A 25,422-nucleotide genomic window follows, 5' to 3' on the forward strand; every position below is an offset into this window, starting at 1 on the left:
GCAAACATTTAAGACAACTAAGAAGCTATTTCTTTACAGCATTTGTTTTCGTCATATATATATGAACCATGATGCAGTAAGGGCACGAAACAAATTAAAATGGCACAACAAGAGAAAATAAAAATAAAGGCGACTTAGAAGTTACATTAGACACATAGAATCTTTTAGTTTTTTTTTTACATTTTAAAAGACAAATGCACACCATGCAAGACTTTATTGAGTACATGACACTTATGACCATTGGTAACAGTTATTACACAGCAATAACAGTGATAACGGCAAAAAGGTCCCAATAATTTAAAGGTTAAATGCATCCCTTAGATGGATGAGGGTACCGAGAACAACACTAGCTGTGCAAACTATAACAATTGAGGATCATGGCTTTACCTCTAGGCTACTGACAATGGATATCCTCAAAGTATAGATGCTTGTCTGCTTCAGCATTAATCAGCTACGGTGCTGAGTAATCCTGAAACACAGTCATCCACAAAATTCGTATTTGATTGGCATTGAGGATCGCCACACGTAAACAACATGATGAGTTTGTGGAAATGACACTGTGTAATGTGTATGCCGCTTCACTTCAGGTCACCAGCATCTCCCTGGATGGTCTTCTTGATACGCAGTAGCATAGTGGTCAGCCACTGGTCAATACGAGAGATGGAGTCATATTCCTTAACCTGAGGATAAATTATTGAGGATGAAGTATTGCACTGTAGGTCTTATAAAAATCTTAGATTAGCAGATATAATTTTCAATATATGCAATGCTATAATCAAATCAGCTTCCTTGTACTCTTTCAGATAAGAGAAACTTGCTTAAAAATATAACTGCCCACCAAACCATGCCCTGTAAAGCAGTTGTGAGAGACGCCATTGTGGTTAAACCGGCAAGAGATGCACGTCACAAACAGATGTTAAATGCAGTCAGGGAACCACTTAAACCATAAATGACAGGTTTCAGATGCACCCCATGATAACAAATAGCAAGTATTCAAACCCAAACTACTGTATGATGGCCAATGGCTTGTCACTTACAGCCTCAGTGAAAGCTTCAGCGTTTTGCTCTTCATGAGCATCAAAGAGTTTCTGAAATAGAAGATGAAGGTGATTTTGAAATCGTGTCAACCAGACATTTGTATTAACACATTCATTCTTTAACCGCTTGTCTGAGTGACTTTAGCAAACTTTATGCATCAACCAATTTTGAATTTTTTGTCTTAAACCAGGGAACAAACTATCTAACAGACAACAGACTCGCTAACACTGATAAAAGCTAATTAGCTTGAAAACTGGTGAATTTCAGTGTTATACGAAGGTCCTACTGTAAAGCTGTTCATATATTTTAATATATTCACAGCCTGGTGAATAGCCTGGGAGGCAAGAATGTAAGAAAGGCTTTCACAGCATGACATTGTCAGCTGTGTCTTGCTAGTTTGCCGGTCAACATGTTAGCAACTGACAAATGAGCTGTTAGTGATGTTTGCACAATTGTGCATGCCTTTTAGGTAGTTAGCTTAACTTGTTTTAGACAAAAACTCCTTACTGCTGCTTTAACATAGACATCACCAATCCAAACTACTCCTCAAGCTGGGGAAAGAGGGATGTGGAAAATTCTGCAGAATGCAGCAGCTAGAGGTCCTCTTAGAGGAAACCCTCGAAAGCATAGCCTTGACAGTGCTCATTTTCAACGGTCTTCTAATCCACAATTTAAACAAGTTGTCTCCAGACTGTCTTCTGATGTGGTGGCCTATGAGACAAGTAACTGGGTAACTGGGGTCATTTTAGTAACTAGGTATTTTTGATGAATTACGCAGGAGTCCCATGTCACATTTGTGACAATTATCTCTGATGCGAGCTTTGGGAATTCAACTTGAAGCAGTGTTTGAAATGTAGGGCATCAAGCATTTCCAGTCCATTCAGGACTAGATAAGCATTCATGTCAAATCGAACAAACTTGATATCACACTGTCTTCCAGGTTTTGATTGTTAGGTGTAAACAATTAGGTATATAGAATCAAATAGGTTATACACAGTACTACGTTAGTCTATGCATTTGTGTTCTATTAGATGAGATTCAACATATTTACATCTTTTAATATCATAGATAGATTTTCTTTGCTTTCCTTTGACAGAGTGTCATCTCCATTGTCAGACATTTTTGTTACAAACTGCTCTTGTGGATTGTACTTATATGTACGAAAGCCACTGTAAATAACCTACACTTGACAGCATCACATTTAAAGGGTTACATAGGTAAGGTGAAACCCCAAAATGAATTTAAAATCAATTTCTACCTCTTCCCCGTGGCTGTGTAGAAGAAATATGCCAGGCATCTATCTGTGTGTTACACATTTGCTGTGGGTCAAGGGGACTCAAACTGAAGCTGCCATGTGTCAACAGTCATCAACTACAATACACATGTAAAAACTGATGTAGAGAGCTGTTCAGGGTTGAAGCAGTACCACCTATGATACAGACAATCTGTTCAAAACATACTTGTTTACCTTCAAAAGCTTGCATTCTCTGGAGTCAGCGAAGGCTGGAAACATCCCTTCATATCTTTCAATAGCAAGCTGTAAAAGAAACAAGTGACATTAAACTTAATGCATGCTGTACTGGAGCCCTTCAAAAAATTAAATAGTACATTTTTGTGTTTCACAAGTCTCTAGGAAATACTATGTTCTTTCATGGTTTTCAGTTTGTGCTTATTTCAGGTCTTTCAAAGTTGACCCTAGGGGTTCAGCAATTGCAACAGAATTTCTGCAATTTACTACTTGAATTATTTCCCAATACAGCATTTCAATATTACAGTAAAATCAAGTGCTTATCTTTATCTGTATCAGGTTGTTATGAACTTGGGTAAAAATGTAAGTCAGCCTAGTTTAAAACCACCAAAAAATCACTAGGCCAGTTAGTTTGATAATGACACTGATTAAAATGATCATTTTAGGTACGGATGTATCTGCGTGGTTCACTTTGTATTACTTGTTCTTTGGCAAATACCCTGTGATTGTGAATCTACGCATCTACCTTTGCATTTAATTCATCAACAATGAAGTGACACAGGGCAGCCTTGAAGAAATACTCCTTGGCATTATACTTCAGTAATGGGTTGTCCATTGTGTTGGTTGCAACCTGGGGGAAAAAAAGGATTTCAACACTTACAGTGAAAATAAACTCAGAAATGAAAAACTGAAATAAATGACAGAGATTCTTCATCATATACAAACCTGCTCATATATTTCAATGGCTTTGGGGTACTGCTCAAGTTGGGCAGAGTACAGCGAAACTTTCAGTAGACACTTGTTGGCAGAGCTACACACAAGAAAAATCATACACCAAGTGTTTTAGAAATATATTAATTTGATTTATAAACAAAATCACACAAATAGCATAAAAAAAATTTCACCTGTTAGACTCTTCTCCCTTGTAATAGTCTGCTGCCTGCTCATAATGTGCAATTGCCTGCAAAAAAAAACCAGTTCTTTCATCAATTCATCAAATACATGAAAAAGATTAACAAAATTACATATTTATACATACAGAACCACATACCTTCTCAATGTCTACAAGCTCAGACTCGTATATCTCTGCAATAGTCATGTGGTGCTTGGCAGCAATCGTAAATCGGCCCTATAGGATAGCAAAATGCAAAACTATAATGTGTTTCAAGAATAACACCAAATATATACGATGCCAACATGTCCCAGGTGAAATAACAGCCCATATATAAAATGTGTCTACAATGCATGCTTTTCATTGTTAACAAAACAATTCAAACAATGAACAAATATAAAAAATGTTGTTAATAAAATACAAAAACTGCTTTCAACTCAATTAACATTCATTACTTGACACATTGTACTATGTATTTCATTGATTTGATTCTGCATTTGATGATTTATTTTTTAACAAAACTGAACACAGAGAAGTTCACAGAATAACTGCTCAATACATTTTTCTTTTAAATAAATAAATAAAAACACATTCCAGACTTGCAGCAGGAACATGCTCTATTAACATGTGTACAAACCGAATAAAAAAGGCATTTTTGATAACAAATATTCACTCGACAGCCTTCTCAAAGGGTCAACTCCACAAAGGAGTCTTACCATGTCTGTATAAATATCGATGGCTTGATTTAAACAGTTGATAGCCTCTTTTGATTGCATTGGGGAAAGGAAAAAGACTGTTATTCATGTAACAACCAACTCTCCTGAGCAGGTGGATGTAGTGTCAGGTCTGATGCCATTTAATACTGCTGTAATCATGAGGCAGGTTAACATTTAGGCATTTAGCAGACGCTTATCCAAAGCGAGGGTTTTTATCCAAATATAAACTACTATGATGGTTCAAGTACCCTTCATAAAACATTCTAATCAATCTGGAGGACGCCTTTTAAAAGGAAAACATATTGCTCAACAACAGTACAGTATCCAATGAATGAACGTCTGCAGCTAATGACAACATATTTGGCCCTCTCTCACCTTGCGGGTCAGATTTTTTGTACGCGTTGCCAGCATCCACAAAACTGGTGGCCGAGTCGAGCTTGTTTTGCATCTGCATATGAAGGCGTGCGGCCTGACAGAAAGCGCTCCCTGCAGCTGGGCGTAATGCGAAACAAAATAATGCATTATCATCCCGACAGGACATATACATTGCCGCATATATCCTATTATAATACAGATGCTTACCAGTCCAGTTTTTGGCCATTTTGAACATGTTGGCTGCTCTAGCGTACATTTCGCATGCATCTTCAACCTTATGATTTCCCCTGTCGGAAAAAAAAAAAATAATAATTAAAAACACCAAATCAAATGTGACAATCCTTGTTAAAGTGAACAGTAATTTCAAGTGACAGAATTGCTTGCTATTTCAATAAGATATGGGGAAAAGCATGGATTTAAGGTTATAGTCTGTCTGTGCAATAGATTTGCGGTGGTCTGACATTGGACATCACCATTCATCTTAGCCACTGGCAAGAAATGTACCCGACGCAATGCAATGCTAACCAGAAGCCCAATCAGTAAGGGATGACAGATATCATGCATCAACGTAGCAACCCTGTAAATGTATAAAGCAAGTGTATCTAGTTTGCCTATGGGTTCATACACTGGTTACGATGTAAAATCGTGAGTATGGTACGTGGGCGATGTTTTCACATGAACACAGTAAGCTAGGTAGCTACATAGGTACAGCAAAAAGAAGCTCACCCAAACATTCCTCCCAGGAACGAACCAGATGACTTTACTTTTTTATCGGCTTCAGCCATGAGCTGCATGGCCTCCTTTTCTTTTCCAGAGGTATCCATCTTTATATCTGATAAAATGCGAAAATATGTTCGTAGATAGCGACGTTGGAAATGCAGCAAGGATGAAGGATGCTGTGATGACCGTCCTCTCTCCTCGCTGTATTTGCATGTATTTACGAGTCTTCAACGCCACCTACTGTCGTACATGGGCTGTGCAAATTCACTCTGACGAAATGGCATATCTGCATTTCACGAGTAACCTTTACACAGTATCGAAACGAAATATTACGTATGCCACCCTCTCTAACGCACTATAAACTCATGTGTTAGATTATTTTGATTACACGGTTTGGTAACGTAAAGGTAGATTTTCTCCGTCGCCAATATCAAAATGCGCATTAAAAGCGGAAGTGACGACATTATAGCGGCAACGTTGAAAGACAGAAGAGTTTTGAAGGTAAGTTGTAGGTTCATTGTAGGTTTATTTTCTCACCAACCTCTGTCATATTAAGTTAACACAAGAGTTCACAGCTATTTACAGTAAAGTTGCCCTAAATGGTTCAAACATTCATCTAGAAACATTAGCTTTACACTGGCTAGCTAGGTAATTATTGTCACTGTTTATGTAGTAACACGTTACTAGTTATCTGTGTTCGGCCGCTGTTATTCATCACGGGTGTTTAGGGAATTAATGATGGTGAGATGGTAATGTTAGGCAGTTGATCAGCTGTTTTAGTTCAATACACACCGACGTTCATAGTCATAAGTAAATAGTACCTCGCTAACAACTAAACAAAAGCCCGCGCGAGAGTGTTGATATACCATGTATCCTTAACACACTGAATCCGGTGTAACTATGGCTGTAACAATAAATATGAGCTAAATAACATCTCTGCATTTTCTGCGAGGAGATGAGAGGCCAGGGTCGAGGTTACTCTAGAGGAGGTTCTGCGGGAGGCTCCGGGGCTTGGACAGGTAGGAGAGGGGGATGGGATTCTGGACAGAACCGTTCCTGGAGGGGGCGACCTTGGAGTAGAGGACACATCAACTCGACATCAAGCCACTCGCAACGAGGTCAACAGTCTTCTTGGAATTTCATAAGTGAAATCTAACTCCCGTAAAACAGAGAGTATCCTGTGTCAGTGTTGTGTTTTAATTCGTTTTTGTTCTTACACAGGCCCAGGACATTTGCCTCAACAGTCTCAGGTGATACAAGCGACCCTTGACATAACATGCCCCTACAAAGGGTGGAGACTCTATTTTTCCCAAGGTGAGTGGTGTAGTTAATTACTGTGTATTATTATGCTCCCAGTCACCTTTCAGCTGACATGACAGATTTGAATGATCTTTTCCTACTTCCAGGTTTCGTTGAGAGCGGTCCATACATTGAAAAGATAAAGGCATTTGAACAATACTTCCTATCACAAATAGAGCTTTATGACAAGGTACGTTATGTGGGGAATCAAACACATTCTTTTGCGACTACAACTGTCATATTTGCTTTGTGATACATGATACCTTCCTGGCCTCCCCCTTGAATAGGATGAAATTGAAAACAAAGGCAGCATCTTGGTGGACTTCAAAGACTGCCTTCAGAATAAGCAGCTCTCTAGTGCTTTGCCTGATGTAGCCAAAGAGCTCAGAGAGATGCCTGAGAAGACCCTAGACTGCCTAGGACTTGCCATACATCAAGTAAGTGTTTCAGTGTACCGAACTCACGTTCATTGGGAACCTATCATCATTTTCTGCAGTAAGACAGTCAAACCATAGTTTGTCTAATAACTGTTTGTTTACATTTTCTGTAAAGAAAAATGTCCTCCCTTTGTGTACATGTATTACTTTGCTGTGTCAGGTCTTGACAAAGGATCTGGAGAGACATGCTGCTGATTTAAAGAGCCAGGAGGGAATGCCCAGTGATGCTACGCCAATCATCAACATACCACATATCAGTGCTAGGTACAGTGATAGTAGCTCTGACAAAGAATAGGCCTCCTTACACTCTTGAAGTCTATGAAAACTCTAATACCAGACCAGCTGGTACAAATGAGTCCAAATCATTTTAGGTTTTTGTGTAGACATCATTTTAAAATGTACTTGACTCATTAATGTGAAATGAAACGCAGTTCAACACCTGGAATCATCTAATCATCACTTGTGCAAATGTATTCTGGAAAGTTCTGAATGCGACATGTAGTGAGAGGAGAATATGCTTCTGCTGTTCACCAGGGTGTATAACTATGAGCCGCTCACTCCACTGAGGACACTCAGGGCCAACCTGTATGGAAAGTATGTTGCCATCAGGGGGACCGTAGTGAGGGTCAGCAACATCAGGCCAATCTGCACCAAACTGGCCTTCACCTGCAACAGCTGTGGGGACACGCAGAGCCTGCACTTGCCTGATGGGAAGTTCACTACACCCACAAAGGTTCATTTTAGGAAAACATTTTTTTTGTTAAATTGTGAATCACACATTTCATATTTATGTGTGTGTGTGTGTAATTTATTGATTGTGGTAACTGATTATGTATAATTAATTATCTTTTGCAGTGTATTCAGTATGAATGTCGAGGCCGATCTTTCACTCCAAACCGAAGTTCACCCCAGACCCTTACAGTAGACTGGCAATCCATAAAGTAACTCAGACTGCATTATTATGTCAGATTTATGTGTTTTATACTGTGTTACAGATGTATTAGAATGACACCGCACAGTACAGATACTATTTGTAATTTGACTTATCGTTTTGAATGGGAACACCAAAGTTATTTATTTTATATAATTTATAAAAAAAGATGTCATGTTATTCTTGTATGTTATAGACATCCAGCAGGTCATCTTGTACTGGTGTATTAATAGACGATTTTAGGTATTTCATGTATTTGTTCCAAGCTTTTTTTTACTTTGTGTATCCCCTAGGGTTCAGGAGCTGATCTCCGGTGACCAGAGGGAGTCGGGCCGGATCCCACGGACCGTGGAGTGTGAGCTGACTCAGGACCTGGTGGACAGCTGTGTGCCTGGAGACATGGTCACCATCACTGGCGTGGTCAAAGTTTCCAGTGATGAAGGTAATACATGCATGCATGCAAAACCTGATTCCACCCCAGACCTCAGTGACCACACAAACACACAGCATCCGTAAGATAGATCAGGTTTCTGATGAATCAGCAGTGGGAGAGTTAAGTTAGGAGACCTACCAAGCCCAGCAGGTCATTTGAGTTGAGCCGACTATTTTAAGAGAGGACAAGCAGCCAAGATGGTGGCCAGGCCCATCTTGGTCGGCATCAGCTTGTGGCCCGTGGTCTGACATATGCCACCTGCTGGACTCAGTCCAGTGACCCTGCGGTATCATACTCCCTCCACATGAAGACGTACCTCTGGATGCCAATATGTTGCCATAATTAGATGTTCAAGATTTATTTAAATTCATGTTCATAAACCATAATCCATTTTCATAACCACCTGAAAAAGAAGCTAATCACATTCCCTCTGGCTTCCGTGGCAGGAGCCGGGAGGAACAAAAAGGACAAGTGCATGTTCCTGTTGTACATCGAGGCAAACTCTGTCAGCAACTCCAAAGGTCAGAGGTCAAAGGACACCTCTGAGCCAGAATGCCAGGGGACATCCATGGAGTTTTCTCTCAAGGATCTCTACGCTATCCAGGAGATCCAAGCCCAAGAGGATCTATTCAAACTTATTGTCAAGTAAAAATCAGCCACAGTGTGTTGTGTACCAACTTGACTTATCCAATCATTTAAACATTGGGTGTTGGATTAGTCATCTTTTGGTGTAACTTTTGGGTTATGTGTTCTTTTGCAGTTCCCTCTGCCCGGTCATATATGGGCATTTGGTGAGTCTGAATCCCATATTACACGACAGGCATCTGTTACATTTGAAGTGTTTTTAGGGGGGTTAACTTCTTGTAATTATGGATTTGTATTATTGTATTGTAGTCGGTGAAAGCAGGACTGGCTATGGCCTTATTTGGTGGCTGTCAAAAATATGTTGATGACAAGAACCGAATCCCTATCAGAGGAGACCCTCATCTGCTGATTGTTGGTGATCCAGGTCTTGGCAAAAGTCAGATGTTACAGGTACATCTCCGTGTCAAAAACAAGACACATATGATGATGAGTGGTCTTTATGAATGTATAATTGAATAGCTGGTCCATTTGTGTACCTCCAGGCTGTGTGCAAGGTTGCTCCACGTGGCATCTATGTGTGTGGGAACACCACCACTACCGCTGGGTTGACTGTGTCTTTGTCCAGAGACAGTGGCACTGGAGACTATGCTTTAGAGGCTGGGGCTTTGGTGTTGGGAGATCAAGGTGATGACGCATGGCTTCTATAGCCACAGCTCAATGCCATGTCCTGATTGATAACAACAGTACAATTTCAAAATGGCAGCCACTCCAGTTGATACCATGGTTGTCTTTATTTGTGTCTGAAGTAGCTGTAGAGCATCTTAACTCCACCCCAACTACTTACACACCCTTTTAGGCTTATACATGGGTTTGATTTTAATTTCAGACCATTCATCACCTTTTTGAAATCTTTATTTCTCTTGAAAATAAATGATTTCAACCTGTAGGTGACACAGACACTCAAAGTTTTACATGTCCTTTTGGGTTCATCTATGGAAGCAATCTCAGTGGCTAATTGACCCATTTATATAAATGTGTTGCTGCAGGTATCTGTTGCATTGATGAGTTTGACAAAATGGGCAGTCAGCACCAGGCCCTTCTGGAAGCTATGGAGCAACAGAGCATCAGTCTGGCCAAAGCTGGGATTGTGTGCACGCTTCCTGCCCGGACATCCATCATCGCCGCTGCCAACCCAGTGGGAGGTCATTATAATAAGGGCAAGACTGTCTCGGAGAACCTCAAGTACGCTATTTTTTACCTGATAAACCACTGATCAAATGTAGTGTTTCTTGTTTTTCCTTCTGGATCGACTTGAACGATTTAGTTACCTTTGGCTCATAAATAACTTGAGTTAATGGCACATGCAGCCATACACAGCCATGTCCTAGCTTAGCTCTTAGCATAGCAACTCCAAAGTAAACAAACAGTGTGGAAACTAGAGGTGTAATTAGCGGCAGTTAAAGAAAAATTTCGCCCGGGAAGTCAGATAAGAAATATTGCACATAAAATAAAGAAGGAGCTGGATGAAAGCTGGGGTTTTAGAAAAGTAATCCAAGGCCTCACCCTACCTTAACCATATCAAAAGTCAGTCCGTCAGTCCGAGCAGGTGCTTCTACCAGAAAAATGTTTTTTTCATGAAATTGATACCACCAAACTATTGACCTTTGGTGCTTTACCTACTTGAGTTAGGTCATGAGTTAAAGTTCACTTCCCTCAGGATGGGGAGCGCCCTGCTCTCCAGGTTTGACCTGGTCTTCATCCTGCTGGACACGCCAAATGAAGACCACGACCACATGCTGTCGGAGCACGTCATGGCGATGCGCTCAGGCAGGAAGGGCACACTCAGCAGTGCCTCAGTGAGCCGCTGCAGCACCCAGGACTCCAACATCTCCATCCTAGAGATCCCCTCTGACAAACCCCTCTCTGATAGGCTGAAGGTAAGGAAGCTGGAGTCCCTTAGAGTACTCATGGGTTTCTTAAAGGTGCAGTCTGTGATTTGAATCCAATACACTTAGTTAAATGCAGTGAATAACTCCTCACCATCCTCTAGATGTTCGTACACAGGTCTTGGCTCTGTGAATGGGAAACAAACATATAGGCTCGGACCAACCGATACAAAATTCCAGCCAATCAACATTTTGCTTCAGAAGCACGGAGGGGAGGGGTGTCATTTGATTTGGCTGTTGAGCTCAAATTTAAAAAAAACTTTTGCCACTTACTGCACCTTTAAAGATCAGAATAAGGTCCACTACAAGTCTGTAAGGTGCTATGATATTACTGTAGATAAGTGTGTAAGGTGCTATGCTATTACTGTAGATACTTCAGTTTTTAAGTAGTGTCCAGTATTATACACGCATCAACTGGCAAACATAACTAATTCAAGTTAGTCATACACATGACAGATCATGACCTTTTAAGATTGTATGATGAAATGTTTATTTATTTTTTTCCTGACTCACAGGTGGCACCTGGTGAAAGCTTTGACCCCATCCCTCACCAGCTACTGAGGAAGTACGTGAGCTATGCCCGCCACTACGTCCAGCCCACCCTGTCCGCTGAGGCTGCGCAGGTGCTGCAGGACTTCTACCTGGAGCTGCGGAGACAGAACAACGGGACCGACAGCACGCCCATCACCACCCGCCAGCTGGAGTCTCTCATACGACTCACAGAGGTGCCACACGCACACAGAATGCCAGCTCATCATGGTGAATGATAGTTCACACTAAATAATAGTTTTTGTTTGTTTTTTGTTTGTTGTGTTTCTGTTGGTTTGAAGGCAAGGGCCCGACTAGAGCTTCGGGAGAAAGCCACTCAAGCTGATGCTGAGGATGTGGTGGAGATTATGAAGCACAGGTACTTCACCCACACTGGCTCTGACTATCCTCTTTTAAAAATATCAGAATGCTCTGGTAAAGCTCTCTCTCTTTCTTTTCCTTTCATTCTCTCTCTTCACTGCTAGCCTAACGGACACTTACTCGGATGAATTTGGGCGTTTGGACTTCGAGCGGTCTCAGCTGGGTTCAGGGATGAGCAACAGGTCAAAGGTCAAGAGGTTTGTGGCTGCACTCAATCAGGTGGCTGAGCGCATGCACAAAACCACCTTTGAATATCAGCAGTTGCGGCAGCTGGCAAAGGAACTGAACATTCAGGTAAGAGGCTTTTGAAAAGCTGGACATCAAAAACAGTCTTTGCTAATTATTATGCAGCAGCTACACCGTGTTTGCAATTACAATCCTGAATTTGTTTCCAGGTTGTGGATTTTGAAGGTTTTGTCAGTACCCTGAATGAACAGGGCTTCCTCTTGAAGAAAGGAAACAAACTTTACCAACTACAGACCATCTGAGCTTGAAGTGTCACCAGCGCCTTGCCCAAATGTTCAGTTTAATGTATATTGAGTACATTTTTTAATTATTTGTTAAACCTGTCTATTTTTGTTAACTACTTTTCTTTATGTTAAATAAATACATTCTTGTTGAATTAAACAAAATATTGCAAAGCTATTTAATTAAGTTCATACCCATCTTTAATTCACAGCTACGGATCTAACTAAAAATTGTTGTTATAATAATTCCTTTACCATTATCAATTACACTAACAAGTAATGGAGCTGTTTGCCATTTATTGTGTGCATTTCAAGGAGCGCGCGTGTGTGCTGGTTTGTGTGGGGGGTGACTTATGTAACGGACATAACGCACGTAGCGCCATGGGGCAGGTGCAGTATACGTGCTAGTACATTTGCGCATGTGTATGACGGACGCCCTCTAAGGAAATGATGAATGAAATCAGCAATTGCAAACGTGTTCATAAATAGTCATAAAGCCCCGACGTAATTACTTGTATTGTTTCCATTATTAATTGTGGATTTACAGAATGAATTACACCCCTTAAACTAAGTGTTGAAGGGTTAAATTTGTCATCATGGAATAATGCACTGTCGCAAACGCGAACGACCCGGAATACGGCAAGATGGAACACGTTGAATGGTGCGGTTGATGCACGGATTCTACCAAATATGAAGAAATTGTGCAATTGTGTCACACTTCTCAGATAAGCAGTGAAAGGAAACAAGATCAATGAAGCTTGGTCAGTTGCTCGTCTGGCAGCTGGATAAGAATTGGATATGTTTTTGGCAGTTCGCAAAAATAGTTTGTTTTACTGTGTGAGAGGGCACATACCTTCCCTCAACTGTAGTAATGTTGCTGCCATTCGATGCCCAAAAGTGTGGAAGGGTGCGGCATGGTGTCAAAAAACACCCTCGAAGACGACCAGAACAGAGCTGAATTGGCACCAGCGTTTAAAACAAAAAGTTTGCTATCTTGAACAATGGCCCAGGTTGTCGCACAATGGCAGACTGCATGACCGTAAGTCAACTTTCAACACCGAGGTTATTAGTGGTCACTGCCTGGGCCACCCTGAGCCTGTCTCATTTACACCGCTGCCAAAAAATCGGGAAAGTTGTTTACTAGTAAACGAAAGGACAAATAATCTCACGCCTTCGATCTGGCGGTCCAAGCCTCCAGCGTGTAACTTTAACCTTCAAGTGTTCGATTCCACTCGTGTTTTAAGAGTCCGAGTTCCGCTTCCAAGTTTATCCGTTCACTCTGGAGTAAGAGGTTTTTGTTGCCCCAGTCCAAAGAAACCCCTTTCGGACGAAGAGCCAAGCTCATTGCAACAGGATTCAAGGGAAAGTGTATCTTGTCAGCAAGATGATAAGGCACCGGCACCTCACCACGAACATTTTCAGTTCAAAGAGTTGGTAAGTGAAGTGTCGGATATTGTTTTACGTCTCAGTCATAGCATTGGGGGTAAATTGTTTGCTAGCCCTTAAAAGTACCCTTTTAAGTAGTCAAACCAGATAGTTTGAAGTTATTTAGGCCACACACTAATCCTATTTCTTTTTTCCCTTTTAGTATGAAAATCCATGGACAATACCCAACTTTCTGTGTATGGCCAGGATTGTGCTGGCCCCATTTTTGGGTTACTTGATAATTGAGCGCTACTTTCACTTATCACTTGGCCTTTTCGTTTTGGCTGGAGCTACTGATCTGGTAGGTTGAATTAAGTCAAAATATTCTAGGTTGTTACTCTGCAACCTAGCAAGCTTTATGAATTTCATGTACATTAACAGTATTTGCTGTTTGCTGTGTGTAAATTGACAGTTGGATGGCTGGATCGCACGCAATTGGCCTAGTCAGAAGTCTGCTTTGGGTAGTGCTCTGGACCCTCTGGCTGACAAGATCCTCATCAGTGCGCTCTATGTCAGCCTGACCTATGCCAACCTCATCCCAGGTATGTTTGCTCAGCTTTAGCCACAGATGTGAAGGAAGACCACCCCTGATTATAAGTCCCCTAAAGACAGTTACTGGCATCTCGATTAAACATTTTCAAAAGATTAATTTTTGTTTTGTTTGTTTAGTTTATTTAGCTCTTTCTTGTATGTAATGTAGTTTGCTGAAGCTTGCTGTGAGTTGGGTTTTCAGTTTGTTTTCTGTTAAATGCAGTATTTTAGATATGGATACTTAGACTGAGTAGCTGAACATGAAAGCACCATACAGGGCAGCGGCATCCTATTTGCTGTGGACTTTGATCTGATGTCTTTATGGTTTCTTTTAACAGCTCCGCTTACTGCTTTGATCATCTCCAGGGATGTTGCCCTGATAGCTGCTGTTTTCTATGTCCGCTACAAGACTGTTCCACCCCCAGTAAGTAGAAATGACACCATGCCTGATCTGCCCCCTTAGCAGGCATGGTATCTTACCATATCTAGAAAAATGAGGTCATCCAGTTTACCAACACTGTTCATTTCCACATTGTTAATATATGTGAGTTAGAAATGTGTGGGGTGGGGGTTTCCAGACTTGACCACAGTTTCAGCGCACTCATTCCCACTCATGTTCTGTGCACAGAAAATACTTAACCAATTTATGGGGCTAGAATGTGGATTTGGATTGAGTGCCCCAGTAGACGCTTGGGTAGCTCCATGTCATTTAGGTGCATGCACTGAGAGTAGAAGGCAATGCTGGGGGATCGGTTGGTAAACATCTGTTTGCATCTGGTCATTCTAGCAATGTGTCTGACTATAAATAGAAGCTTTGTAGCCTTATTGTACAATTGTGCTAGCCTGACGATGTCATACTCATGATTCTAGTCAGAATATGAGTCTGATACCGAACCTTTGGGCTGTGATTATGGGGCGTGTTTCAACGAACCAGGAAAGAAAATGCCTATTCGCTGAATTGGATACCTAGAACCAATCAGAGCAACGTAGTATTACCATCTGATAGATTAAACTTTTACCTGATCCCGTAGGAAGGACGGCAAAAACATCTTTTCAATCGACAAATGCCTTGATCGCGTTTCTCTGTTCCTCTTTCAAAATGAATGCGCTGTCAATGTCTGTTGAGATATGCCTGCTCACGTTAATTAATTAGCATTAAGGCTACAAGCTACAGTTGGTTTCAATGGGTTTTTTGTGTACGCGTTAGCAATGATCTAACAATAATGGTCTAGAGAGCTTTAGTTAAGACAAACAATACTCTGCAACATACGTGTTGCACATGCACAACTAACCAAGTCAATGTAGACATTAAAAAGTCGTGTAGATGGCTTAATTCACATAAAATATTCCCCACTAAGCACCCGAGACGCGGCCATCTTGGTCGGAGTTCGAATCTACCGGTTAATTCAACTCAAGCGTTGGTATCTGTCCATCAACGTATAAAGCCCGCCCTGACAATTTGATTGGTCCGGTTTTATCCGACCGATGAAACTCTCTCCCAATTAGCCCAGAGCCAGACCAAATCTCCCTGACCAAAAATGTTGTGGGCGGGGTTTGGGCTGGTATCCAGGCTACAATTGTGCATAACCCTACACATATTTCTGTTTGCATGACAATTATGAGGTTGAGATGAGGTGAACACTGTACATGAGCAGTCTACAAAAATGAGTAATTCAACATACCTGCTTGTTTTGTTCAAGAAGAGCCATATATTGCCAATATTTCTGTTCTTACGGAAGTATACACTTTTTTGTAATGTTCCATAACAATGAAAAGTTATTTATTAGAGCTCTGTTTTACCAGGTTACTCTCAGCAAGTTTTTCAACCCATGCTACACCACAGCCCAGTTAAAGCCAACCACTATAAGCAAGGTAAGACCCTTGTTCCTCACATTGTTTTATTGAAAATGGATTAAGCTTAAGTGAACATTTTTAAACATTTCAAGAGGTATAAGTTAAAGGTGCAGTGTGTAGGATTTAGTTGTATTAAGAAGTGAGGTTGCACATTTTCAACCAACTGAATACATCCTATGGTGGCCTTCAGATGCCAGCAGCTTCTTCAAAAATGATGTCCCTTTCTACGACTGCGTGGAGTAGCCGTAATATGTCAAGTGAGGAGGTTACTTTAGATATTTAGAGATTGCTAACGTTATATTTTTATTGGCATTTGGCAATAATTTCAAGCAGCTGTGGGATGATCTCGGTGACATCAATGGGTCTTTTTGGTCCAAATAACAAAGATAAATTCTAGTTTTGTGTTTCTAGTTTCTTGTGTTGGTAACAATGCCCATGACGATGCTCTAGCTTAAGCTATCAAACAACACATTGCATTGCAGATTGGAAGGGTAAATGACCTGTTTAGCAGGAATTATAAAACAATTGGGTTCTAGCGCGTAATTTAGCTGTTTCTGATTGGACGAGAGACGTTCCTTGCTATAGGTTATTCGTCAACATACCTACAGTTACGGGACTTTTCACAGCTAAAAATAAATCACTCCGCGATGAAACATTCGCATTGATGATAACCGTTAATTCAAAGTTTTTAAAATTCCAAACCAAGACGTTGACAATGGAACTATTTTTTGTTGCGGAGAAACAATGGCAAAATAAACCATTTTTAATCAATAACTTCGTGTTGAAATGTTAATTTGTTGACAGTGGAATTGTTTTATAAAAGCAATATAGCACTCGTGGGAGTGGGGTAGGTAAGGGATAATCCCACGGGTGTTGTTGCCTACGCCACTCGGCCTTCGGCCTCGATGGCTACGGCCGAACATCACCCGTGGGATTATCCCTTACCTACCCCACTCCCACTCGTGCTATATTGCTTAAATAGTCAACTTCTGCGTCGCTCTGAAAACATTTGTCCTTCATCAGTGATTTCCGTCTGGGAAAGGCTACGCAGTGTTTATCCTCGTTCTCAGCTGTTGACTGTCCCTATTTTGTTTTGCTTGTCATGTTTTCGCTTCTTTGGCGACAAGGACTCGCGCTTTCGCTTTTTCTTGTGCTCAATAAAAAGTGTAATCATCCATTTGTCAACTTGGGTTCTCAAACTTCTCCAAACACAAAGTAGTTAGCCAGTAGCAGCGAATCTTCTGCCTTCTTTGTCTTCTATAGCAGCACAAAATTCAAGCTGCCTCTTCAACCTAAACATGCCAAAGCCATGAGCCAGTGTTTTGATGTGTCCATGCTGGGCTCCTGTGAGAGAGCAACATGCTGTCCTCTGTGTCCATTCTGGGGTCCTGTGAGAGAGCAACATGCTGTCCTCTGTGTCCATTCTGGGCTCCTGTGAGAGAGCAACATGCTGTCCTCTGTGTCCATTCTGTGGTCCTGTGAGAGAGCAACATGCTGTCCTCTGTGTCCATTCTGGGGTCCTGTGAGAGAGCAACATGCTGTCCTCTGTGTCCATTCTGGGGTCCTGTGAGAGAGCAACATGCTGTCCTCTGTGTCCATTCTGGGCTCCTGTGAGAGAGCAACATGCTGTCCTCTGTGTCCATTCTGGGGTCCTGTGAGAGAGCAACATGCTGTCCTCTGTGTCCATTCTGGGGTCCTGTGAGAGAGCAACATGCTGTCCTCTGTGTCCATTCTGGGCTCCTGTGAGAGAGCAACATGCTGTCCTCTGTGTCCATTCTGGGCTCCTGTGAGAGTCAGGATGTGGTCCAGAAGTTAAATGACCGCATGCCAGGGCGGATTGCAGAGGTCTTGAAAAAGAAGGGTCAACACTGCAAATATTGACTTGCATCCACCTTATGTAATTGTCAATTAAAGACTTTGACACTTATTAAATGCTTGTAATTATACTTCAGTCTTCCATAGTAACATCTGACAAAAATATCTAAAGAACGGAAGCAGCAAACTTTGTGAAAATGTATATTTGTGTCATTCTCCAAACTTTTGGCCACGACTGTATTCATCTGAGTCTCTCATCCATTCATTCAAAATGAGTTTAACTTGTTCTCATTTACATCCATTAAAAAACATCCATGTCAATCATGAGGCTAGAGGTCTTTCCTCTGTTTGTTATGTTAGTCCTCTCTCTAGCTACATTGACATTACAGGTATTTTTATGAAGTAAACATTTTCACAGTCGTACCTTAAACATCGATTCATAAAGTGTATGTGTGATACTTGTTTATTGTGTTGTATTGCAAGAAGTCGTACCTTCAGTTAGGCTAAGTGCTATTCGCATAGATATCTGTTAACAAACAAACATTAGGCTACATGTCATTGTTGATATGAAGGTGTAAGCCATGACGTAACCTATGCCTTTCCAAACCCAGGCAGAGCAAATCATAGATTTGATTGGTAAGACATCCTGTCCTTTTTACAAATAGACATTAGCGAACCCTCTGGCAAACCCTTGATCATGTCCTCTGAAGGTGTAGTAGAGAGTAGAGAGGCTACACAGAGCACTGGGTACTGTTCGGTGACGCTCGCTAAGCAGTTTAGCGAGCTAGATTTCAGGCTAAAAAAAGAGAACGCCCCTTTAACGGGTTCGGCGAAGCAACTTCTGATAAATGACCATAGTAACATATCACTTAGCACTAACCTGCTCCAGGGCAGGCTATGCTAAGTTTAGCTGGCTAAACTTGCCACACCCCTGGCAAAAGGAGGGATCCCATTGCAAGGACTAAAATGAGTCATTAGATAGTTTGATTAGCGTAGGGAGAGTGTTCTTTGCGATCCGCCATGATCCATTTTCCCTTGTAAGTGGTAGCCTACGTTTTTGTAATGTCGGCGATGCGGAGAACAAAGCACTCATAATTATATGACAGTGTTATATTGACAGTAATCCATCTCCCTTACGGAAATATTGGCGAAGTTGTTTAAGATCTTGTTTTTATGTCCCTTCTACAATCACGATGTTATTAACCATACGTCATCAACAAATGCAATAACATCATTGCAAACGTATAGTTTTGCAAACGTTACTAGTTTTTGTGCAGTAGTGAATAAAGTCTACCTCAGTCTACTTCACAGCATATCAAAAGGTGGATGCATGATAAGAAGAGAGAAATACACACAATATATTTTCATTGCTTCAATTTATTGAATTTCTTATTAATACATTTACATTGTCATTTCGCAGACGGTTTTATTCAAAGCGATTTACAAGGAGATGTAAAACTACAATCACTACGGAGGCGAAGGGGGTCGAACCAGCGATCTGTTGCATGCAATCCATGAGCTCTAACCGCTGCACCAAGAAGTCACATATTCGACGCCGGAAAAGATATCACTTCTTATACAGCCTATAGACAGTTTCTTATATTGCTGTTGAATTCTTCATAATGCGTTCATGGTCATATCCTGCCTTAGCGGAGAAAAAAATGAGTCTTTTTCTTTGAGTTAAGACTATTTTACCGTAAAAAAAAATCATGGTTTTGGTGATAGACCTTTCCTGCCTTTTGAAGCAGGACGTGCACGTGCAATTTAGCTGACGAGACAACTTAACTAGAGCACGTCGCCAGACCGGCTTGGCCTGTTCTCATTTAGCGAGCTATATTATCTCATGTCGTGAGCTAAATTAATTATCTTAGCTTCAGTTGTACGCCGAACTTGTTGATTGTTGATTGTGTAGTTTGCACACATGGTATAGGCTACTCATAGCACTGGACTGTGTTGCTTGGCAATAGCTCAGCCGCACTGTGAAAGACCAACTCAAGCCTGTAGTCAGCGTGACGGGTGCTCCCTTTGGCATTTAGCGCCCTAGGCAACCGCCTGGGCCAGAGGCCTTCCCCGAATTTATAGAAATGAATGATGTATTTTTAGTGCTACAACTTAATGGTTACAGGGGGAAAGAAAGATTTAAGAACATGATTGAAGGGCTGTTATGATTTTTATAATACCAACTGGATTAAGAGTCAAAGGTGGGATTGCAGGAAATCTTTGAAGCTTTCTTGATAAAATGGCTAGCAGAAAAATGTATTTCCCCATGCCCCCATAGCATACTTAATCATACTAGTGAAACGTCTGAATGAACTTCGAATAGCCATCTATGTCTTACAGTAAACGTGGCTCATAACACAACTGGTTCAACGACTCATTTAAGGCCTTGGATTCAAACAGTATTTTGTAGTTTTTATTTCTTTATCGTATTTTCATTTTAGTTTGATTCCTTTCTATTGAGCTCATTTCATTGTATCTACTTAAGCTAGTAAAACATGATCAAACCTAACACAAAAATCCCATAGAATTCAGAAAATGTGGAATCTAGGATAAAAAAAGGCCCAATGACCGTAATGAAATGCTATCTTGACTCTTGCAGGTGAACACTGCTATTCAGCTCTTCTTGGTGGCAGTGTCTCTGGCTTCTCCAGTCTTTCACTACACAGACAGTATGCTGCTTCAGTCTCTGTGGTGAGTCAAACCCTGACCTGTCAAATGCACTCACATTTACTTACTCGTTGGTTTGTGTGTGGATACGAGGGCTTTAAATAAGTGTACTTATTTTAAACGTTGTCATTGTTCACAGGTATATCACCGCTTTGACAACTACAGCATCTGGTTACAGCTACTACCATTATGGTAGAAAAACTGTTAAGATATTAAATAACAGAAAGTAATTGTATTGTCATGGAGACAACTTTTAAGCAACAGCAGCTGGAATAACACTTGGATAACCAAGCTGAGAAAAGTACTTGGATTAGAACTTGGAGGCGAAGACGCCTTTGTCTTTCAACCTTGAAGATCCCTGTAGGTCTTTTTATAGTCCAAATTGATCTGCTTACTGCAGAACATAAATCATTTTGTCAGTGTGATATGTAGCAACTGTCAAATCTGACTTGATTAATGCACGGTTTGCTACTAATTTTAAAAATGTTGTTGTTTGGATCACCAATGAAAATGTTTTTTGATTTAAAAAAAATAAATAATTACGGAAAATTAACACAAATTATGTCTTGCTTAAAATTGTCATTTACCTGTTTATTTACACCATGCAGTCAATGTTATGGGGGAAAAAATTGTGTAATGGAATTCTACGGAATTCAAGACGACCTATTCAAAGAAAGGAATATATAATTTTGGATAATAAAAGATGAAAACCCATAAACATTTGTCAGTGAGTACTTCAGTCTTCTAAATGCGTACACAGGAATACACATAATGAGAAGTGTCAAATATGAATGTAATGCTAAACAATGTAATGTGTGCGGCCCTTTTAAGCAGTTGGGTTGTGCATAAGGATTGCTCCATACAAGCCAGTGGATCTCCATGTGCTCTGGGGAGGCGGAGAAAGTTCTGACGTCGTCCAGCAGTAGATGTTCCATGTGCTAGTCTTACTTGATCATATTTTCGAAGGTTTATTGGCGTGACATGGGGCCGAGACAGGACTCCTCCTCTTTAGTGAAGAGGGATGAACCATGCCATCTTTACCTTTTTAGTTTCTCACCTGTTTTCCCTTTTTCTTCTTTCAAAGTGGTAGAGCAGTGACTCCATGCAGGTGCAGGTTTTGATGCATCATTCTCAGCATATGGTGGTATTGGCACTTCCCTGGTCTCTTGGTCAACTGTCATCATGCAATCCTCTGAATGTTGTATGTATGTTGTGTCTGAGACTCATGTATGTATGTTGTGTCTGAGACTCATGTATGTATGTTGTGTCTGAGACTCATGTATGTATGTTGTGTCTGAGACTCATGTATGTATGTTGTGTCTGAGACTCATGTATGTATGTTGTGTCTGAGACTCATGTATGTATGTTGTGTCTGAGACTCATGTATGTATGTTGTGTCTGAGACTCATGTATGTATGTTGTGTCTGAGACTCATGTATGTATGTTGTGTCTGAGACTCATGTATGTATGTTGTGTCTGAGACTCATGTATGTATGTTGCGTCTGAGACTCATGTATGTATGTTGCGTCTGAGACTCATGTATGTATGTTGTGTCTGAGACTCATGTATGTATGTTGTGTCTGAGACTCATGTATGTATTTTGCGTCTGAGACTCATGTATGTATGTTGTGTCTGAGACTCATGTATGTATGTTGCGTCTGAGACTCATGTATGTATGTTGCGTCTGAGACTCATGTATGTATGTTGTGTCTGAGACTCATGTATGTATGTTGCGTCTGAGACTCATGTATGTATGTATGTTGTGTCTGAGACTCATGTATGTATGTTGTGTCTGAGACTCATGTATGTATGTTGTGTCTGAGACTCATGTATGTATGTTGTGTCTGAGACTCATGTATGTATGTTGTGTCTGAGACTCATGTATGTATGTTGTGTCTGAGACTCATGTATGTATGTTGTGTCTGAGACTCATGTATGTATGTTGTGTCTGAGACTCATGTATGTATGTTGCGTCTGAGACTCATGTATGTATGTATGTTGTGTCTGAGACTCATGTATGTATGTTGTGTCTGAGACTCATGTATGTATGTTGTGTCTGAGACTCATGTATGTATGTTGTGTCTGAGACTCATGTATGTATGTTGTGTCTGAGACTCATGTATGTATGTTGTGTCTGAGACTCATGTATGTATGTTGTGTCTGAGACTCATGTATGTATGTTGTGTCTGAGACTCATGTATGTATGTTGTGTCTGAGACTCATGTATGTATGTTGCGTCTGAGACTCATCAGGAGTGAACTGCATTAGCTCTGTAGCTTTTTTTTTTGTTTGTTTTTTTTAGCTTTGTTGAAGTTGATGGAGGTTTGATCAGAAGTTTTGTCTTTGCTCCATTTTTACTGGATGGACTGAAAAGAGCTTAGCTCTGCCAAATTACCATTGGGTCATCATTTAAAGTAACACTATGCAACAATTTGACACTTTGTGAGGTATGGTTTTATAGGCAACTGGTTTTGATACCATCCTCAAATTAATTTTGATAGCATATGGTCATGTGAAGGACAGATAAACACCTGTGTCTTTCCCACTAGCCATACAGGATATGCCCATGTAGTTCTGTGTACTGGGCTGGAATACCCTGTTAAAATGGAAGAAAAGCTTTCACAGCGTGACACTTCAGTTATACTGCCAAAAGACACCAATTCAAGTGCTGGCAATCTTTATATCAGTGTCAGCTGGGCTGTTGTTAGTGTTTGCAAAGTATTTGCGTGTCTTAGTAGTTGGCCTGCTAGGTTTGGAACAGAACTCCTAATTGCTGCTTTGAATATGTATATATTCATATGATGACAGAAGAAGCATTTCCATTTTCAGATGTCCACTCAGAGTTTTGAGAATTTAGAAATAGTTTTTAGAACATAACTGCCATGTGTGAACCTTCTTATTATGTATATGACATTGGATTCAAAGTAATGTGGTAATTCTTGAATAGCTGAAGATTTGAATGTCATTTAATGTTGACTTTTGAACACATTCACGTCCTGATGTAAAAGGCAAAGTGTAGGAGATTCTAATTCCACTGGGCACGGCTGCATGGTACTGCATGTGTGCACTGACTGATTTGCATATGCTTTTACTCACTTAATAATGATGGCTTACCCAGCAGTCTTCAGTGAAGAGATCTGTGGAAAGCAGACATCAGCTATGGCATAACATAAAAATTCCAAAGTAAAGGAAAAAAACATTCTGTTAGCTTTTCACTTCTTTGGCTAAGAGGAACAACATCCACATGATCCTCCAGTCGGCCGACGCAGCCTCTCCCCTTTCCTCCCCCCTCCGAGCCCCTCTCAGGTGGGGATGAAGCACCACAGAGGGCCACACTCTGCCAGAGTCTCCATCTGCTGCAGGAGCCAGCATGTGGCGAGGGCCTCTCAAATCACTGCCCTCAGGTATTAATTTCATTTGCTATGGAGTTATTCAAGTTCATTTAGCTCCGTAGTTGTTCAACATTGATTGGTAGTTATGAACGGTGTGGAAGACAGTTAACCCCTCTACATAACAACATACACTACCGTTCAAAAGTTTGGGGTCACCCAGACAATTTCATGTTTTCCACGAAAACTCACACTTGTATTTATCAAATGAGTTGCACAATGAATAGAAAATATAGTCAAGACATTGACAAGTTTGGAAATGATGATATTTATTTGAAATATCAATTTTGTTCTTCAAACTTTGCTTTTGTCAAAAAAGGCTCAATTTGCATCAATTACAACATTGGAGACCTTTGGCATTCTAGCTGTTAATTTGTTGAGGTAATCTGTAGAAATTTCACCCCACGCTTCCTGAAGCACCTCCCACAAGTTGGATTGGCTTGATGGCCACTTCTTGCGTACCATACGGCCAAGCTGCTCCCACAACAGCTCAATGGGGTTGAGATCTGGTGACTGCGCTTATACTACATTACAGACAGCATACGAGCTGCCTGCTTCTTCCCTATATAGTTCTTGCATAATTTGGAGGTGCACTTTGGGTCATTGTCCTGTTGTAGGAGGAAATTGGCACTGGGTATGGCATGGCGTTGCAAAATGGAGTGATAGCCTTCCCTACTATTTACCTTGTACAAATCTCCCACTTTACCAGCACCAAAGCAGCCCCAGACCATCACAATACCTCCACCATGCTTGACAGATGGCGTCAGGCACTCTTCCAGCATCTTTTCACCTGTTCTGTGTCTAATAAATGTTCTTCTGTATGATCCACCTCAAACTTTAAATTCGTCCAGAACACTTTTTTCCAATCTTCCTCTGTCCAATGTCTGTGTTCTTTTGCCCATATCATACCAATCTTTTCTTTTTATTGGCCAGTCTCAGATAGCTTTTTCTTTGCCACTCTGCCTATAAGGCCAGCATCCCAGTCACCTCAGGGTACCATTTAAAAGGCTGCCATTTGAGGACCTGTGAGGCTTCTAATTCTTAAAGTAGACACTCTAATATACTTGTCTTCTTGCTGAGTTGTGCACCGGGGCCTCCCACTTCACTTTCTACTCTGGTTAGAGCCCGTTTTTACTGATCTCTGAAGAGAGTAGTACACACCGTTGTAGGAAAAGTTCATTTTCTTCGCAATTTCTCACATGGAATAACCTTCATTTCTAAGAACAAGAATAGACTGGCGAGGTTCACATGAAAGTTATCTTTTGAGGGTATAACCAAACCCACGAATGTGATGTTCCAGATACTCAACTAGCTCAAATGAAGGCCAGTTTTATAAGAACAAGAATAGACTGGCGAGGTTCACATGAAAGTTATCTTTTGAGGGTATAACCAAACCCACAAATGTGATGCTCCAGATACTCAACTAGCTCAAAGGCCAGTTTTATAGCTTCTTTCACCCGCAAAACAGTTTTCAGCTGTGCTAACATAATTGCACAAGGGTTTTCAAGAGTTTTCTAGTCATCCA

General features: G+C 40.8%; 3 protein-coding genes across 4 annotated transcripts; 2 read left to right on the top strand and 1 right to left on the bottom strand.

The window, feature by feature from the left end:
- Positions 1–578: 578 nt before the first annotated feature.
- Positions 579–5,313, bottom strand: napba (N-ethylmaleimide-sensitive factor attachment protein, beta a; the record flags this gene model as incomplete). 2 transcript variants are annotated; one of them, XM_080849885.1, is made up of 11 exons in its annotated part: positions 579–680; positions 1,038–1,088; positions 2,507–2,575; positions 3,033–3,137; positions 3,233–3,317; positions 3,412–3,467; positions 3,558–3,635; positions 4,115–4,161; positions 4,490–4,606; positions 4,697–4,776; positions 5,216–5,313. In XM_080849885.1, 11 exons carry the CDS (start codon positions 5,311–5,313, stop codon positions 579–581), a joined length of 888 nt encoding a protein of 295 aa, XP_080706011.1. The 2 variants fall into 2 exon arrangements, with proteins under 2 accessions (XP_080706011.1, XP_080706012.1); XM_080849886.1 differs by lacking the exon at positions 4,490–4,606.
- An 851-nt stretch (positions 5,314–6,164) lies between these two features.
- On the top strand, positions 6,165–12,266 carry mcm8 (minichromosome maintenance 8 homologous recombination repair factor; the record flags this gene model as incomplete). Its single annotated transcript, XM_080849797.1, has 18 exons — positions 6,165–6,327; positions 6,431–6,523; positions 6,616–6,698; positions 6,796–6,945; positions 7,106–7,209; positions 7,480–7,678; positions 7,801–7,886; positions 8,170–8,318; positions 8,756–8,954; positions 9,070–9,100; positions 9,204–9,344; positions 9,437–9,578; positions 9,941–10,136; positions 10,612–10,831; positions 11,356–11,565; positions 11,671–11,747; positions 11,854–12,043; positions 12,145–12,266. 18 exons carry the CDS (start codon positions 6,165–6,167, stop codon positions 12,235–12,237), a joined length of 2,526 nt encoding a protein of 841 aa, XP_080705923.1. The 3' UTR covers positions 12,238–12,266.
- Positions 12,267–12,676: 410 nt separating this feature from the next.
- Positions 12,677–21,226, top strand: crls1 (cardiolipin synthase 1). Its single transcript, XM_080850580.1, has 7 exons — positions 12,677–13,650; positions 13,805–13,942; positions 14,054–14,183; positions 14,511–14,596; positions 15,976–16,044; positions 20,441–20,532; positions 20,648–21,226. The coding sequence occupies exons 1-7, from the start codon at positions 13,015–13,017 to the stop codon at positions 20,736–20,738; spliced, it is 1,242 nt and encodes a 413-aa protein (XP_080706706.1). The 5' UTR covers positions 12,677–13,014; the 3' UTR covers positions 20,739–21,226.
- The last annotated feature ends 4,196 nt before the right edge of the window (positions 21,227–25,422 follow it).

This window comes from Sprattus sprattus (genome assembly GCF_963457725.1).
Source record: "Sprattus sprattus genome assembly, chromosome: 13".
NCBI lineage: Eukaryota > Metazoa > Chordata > Actinopteri > Clupeiformes > Clupeidae > Sprattus > Sprattus sprattus.

Excerpts from the sequence above, each read along its gene's own strand:
- crls1 (XM_080850580.1), top strand. The coding sequence starts at position 13,015 with ATGTTTTTGGCAGTTCGCAAAAATAGTTTGTTTTACTGTGTGAGAGGG. Across the intron at positions 13,943-14,053 it reads TGGCTGGAGCTACTGATCTG|TTGGATGGCTGGATCGCACG; the intron begins GTAGGTTGAATT and ends GTAAATTGACAG. Across the intron at positions 16,045-20,440 it reads AGCCAACCACTATAAGCAAG|GTGAACACTGCTATTCAGCT; the intron begins GTAAGACCCTTG and ends TGACTCTTGCAG.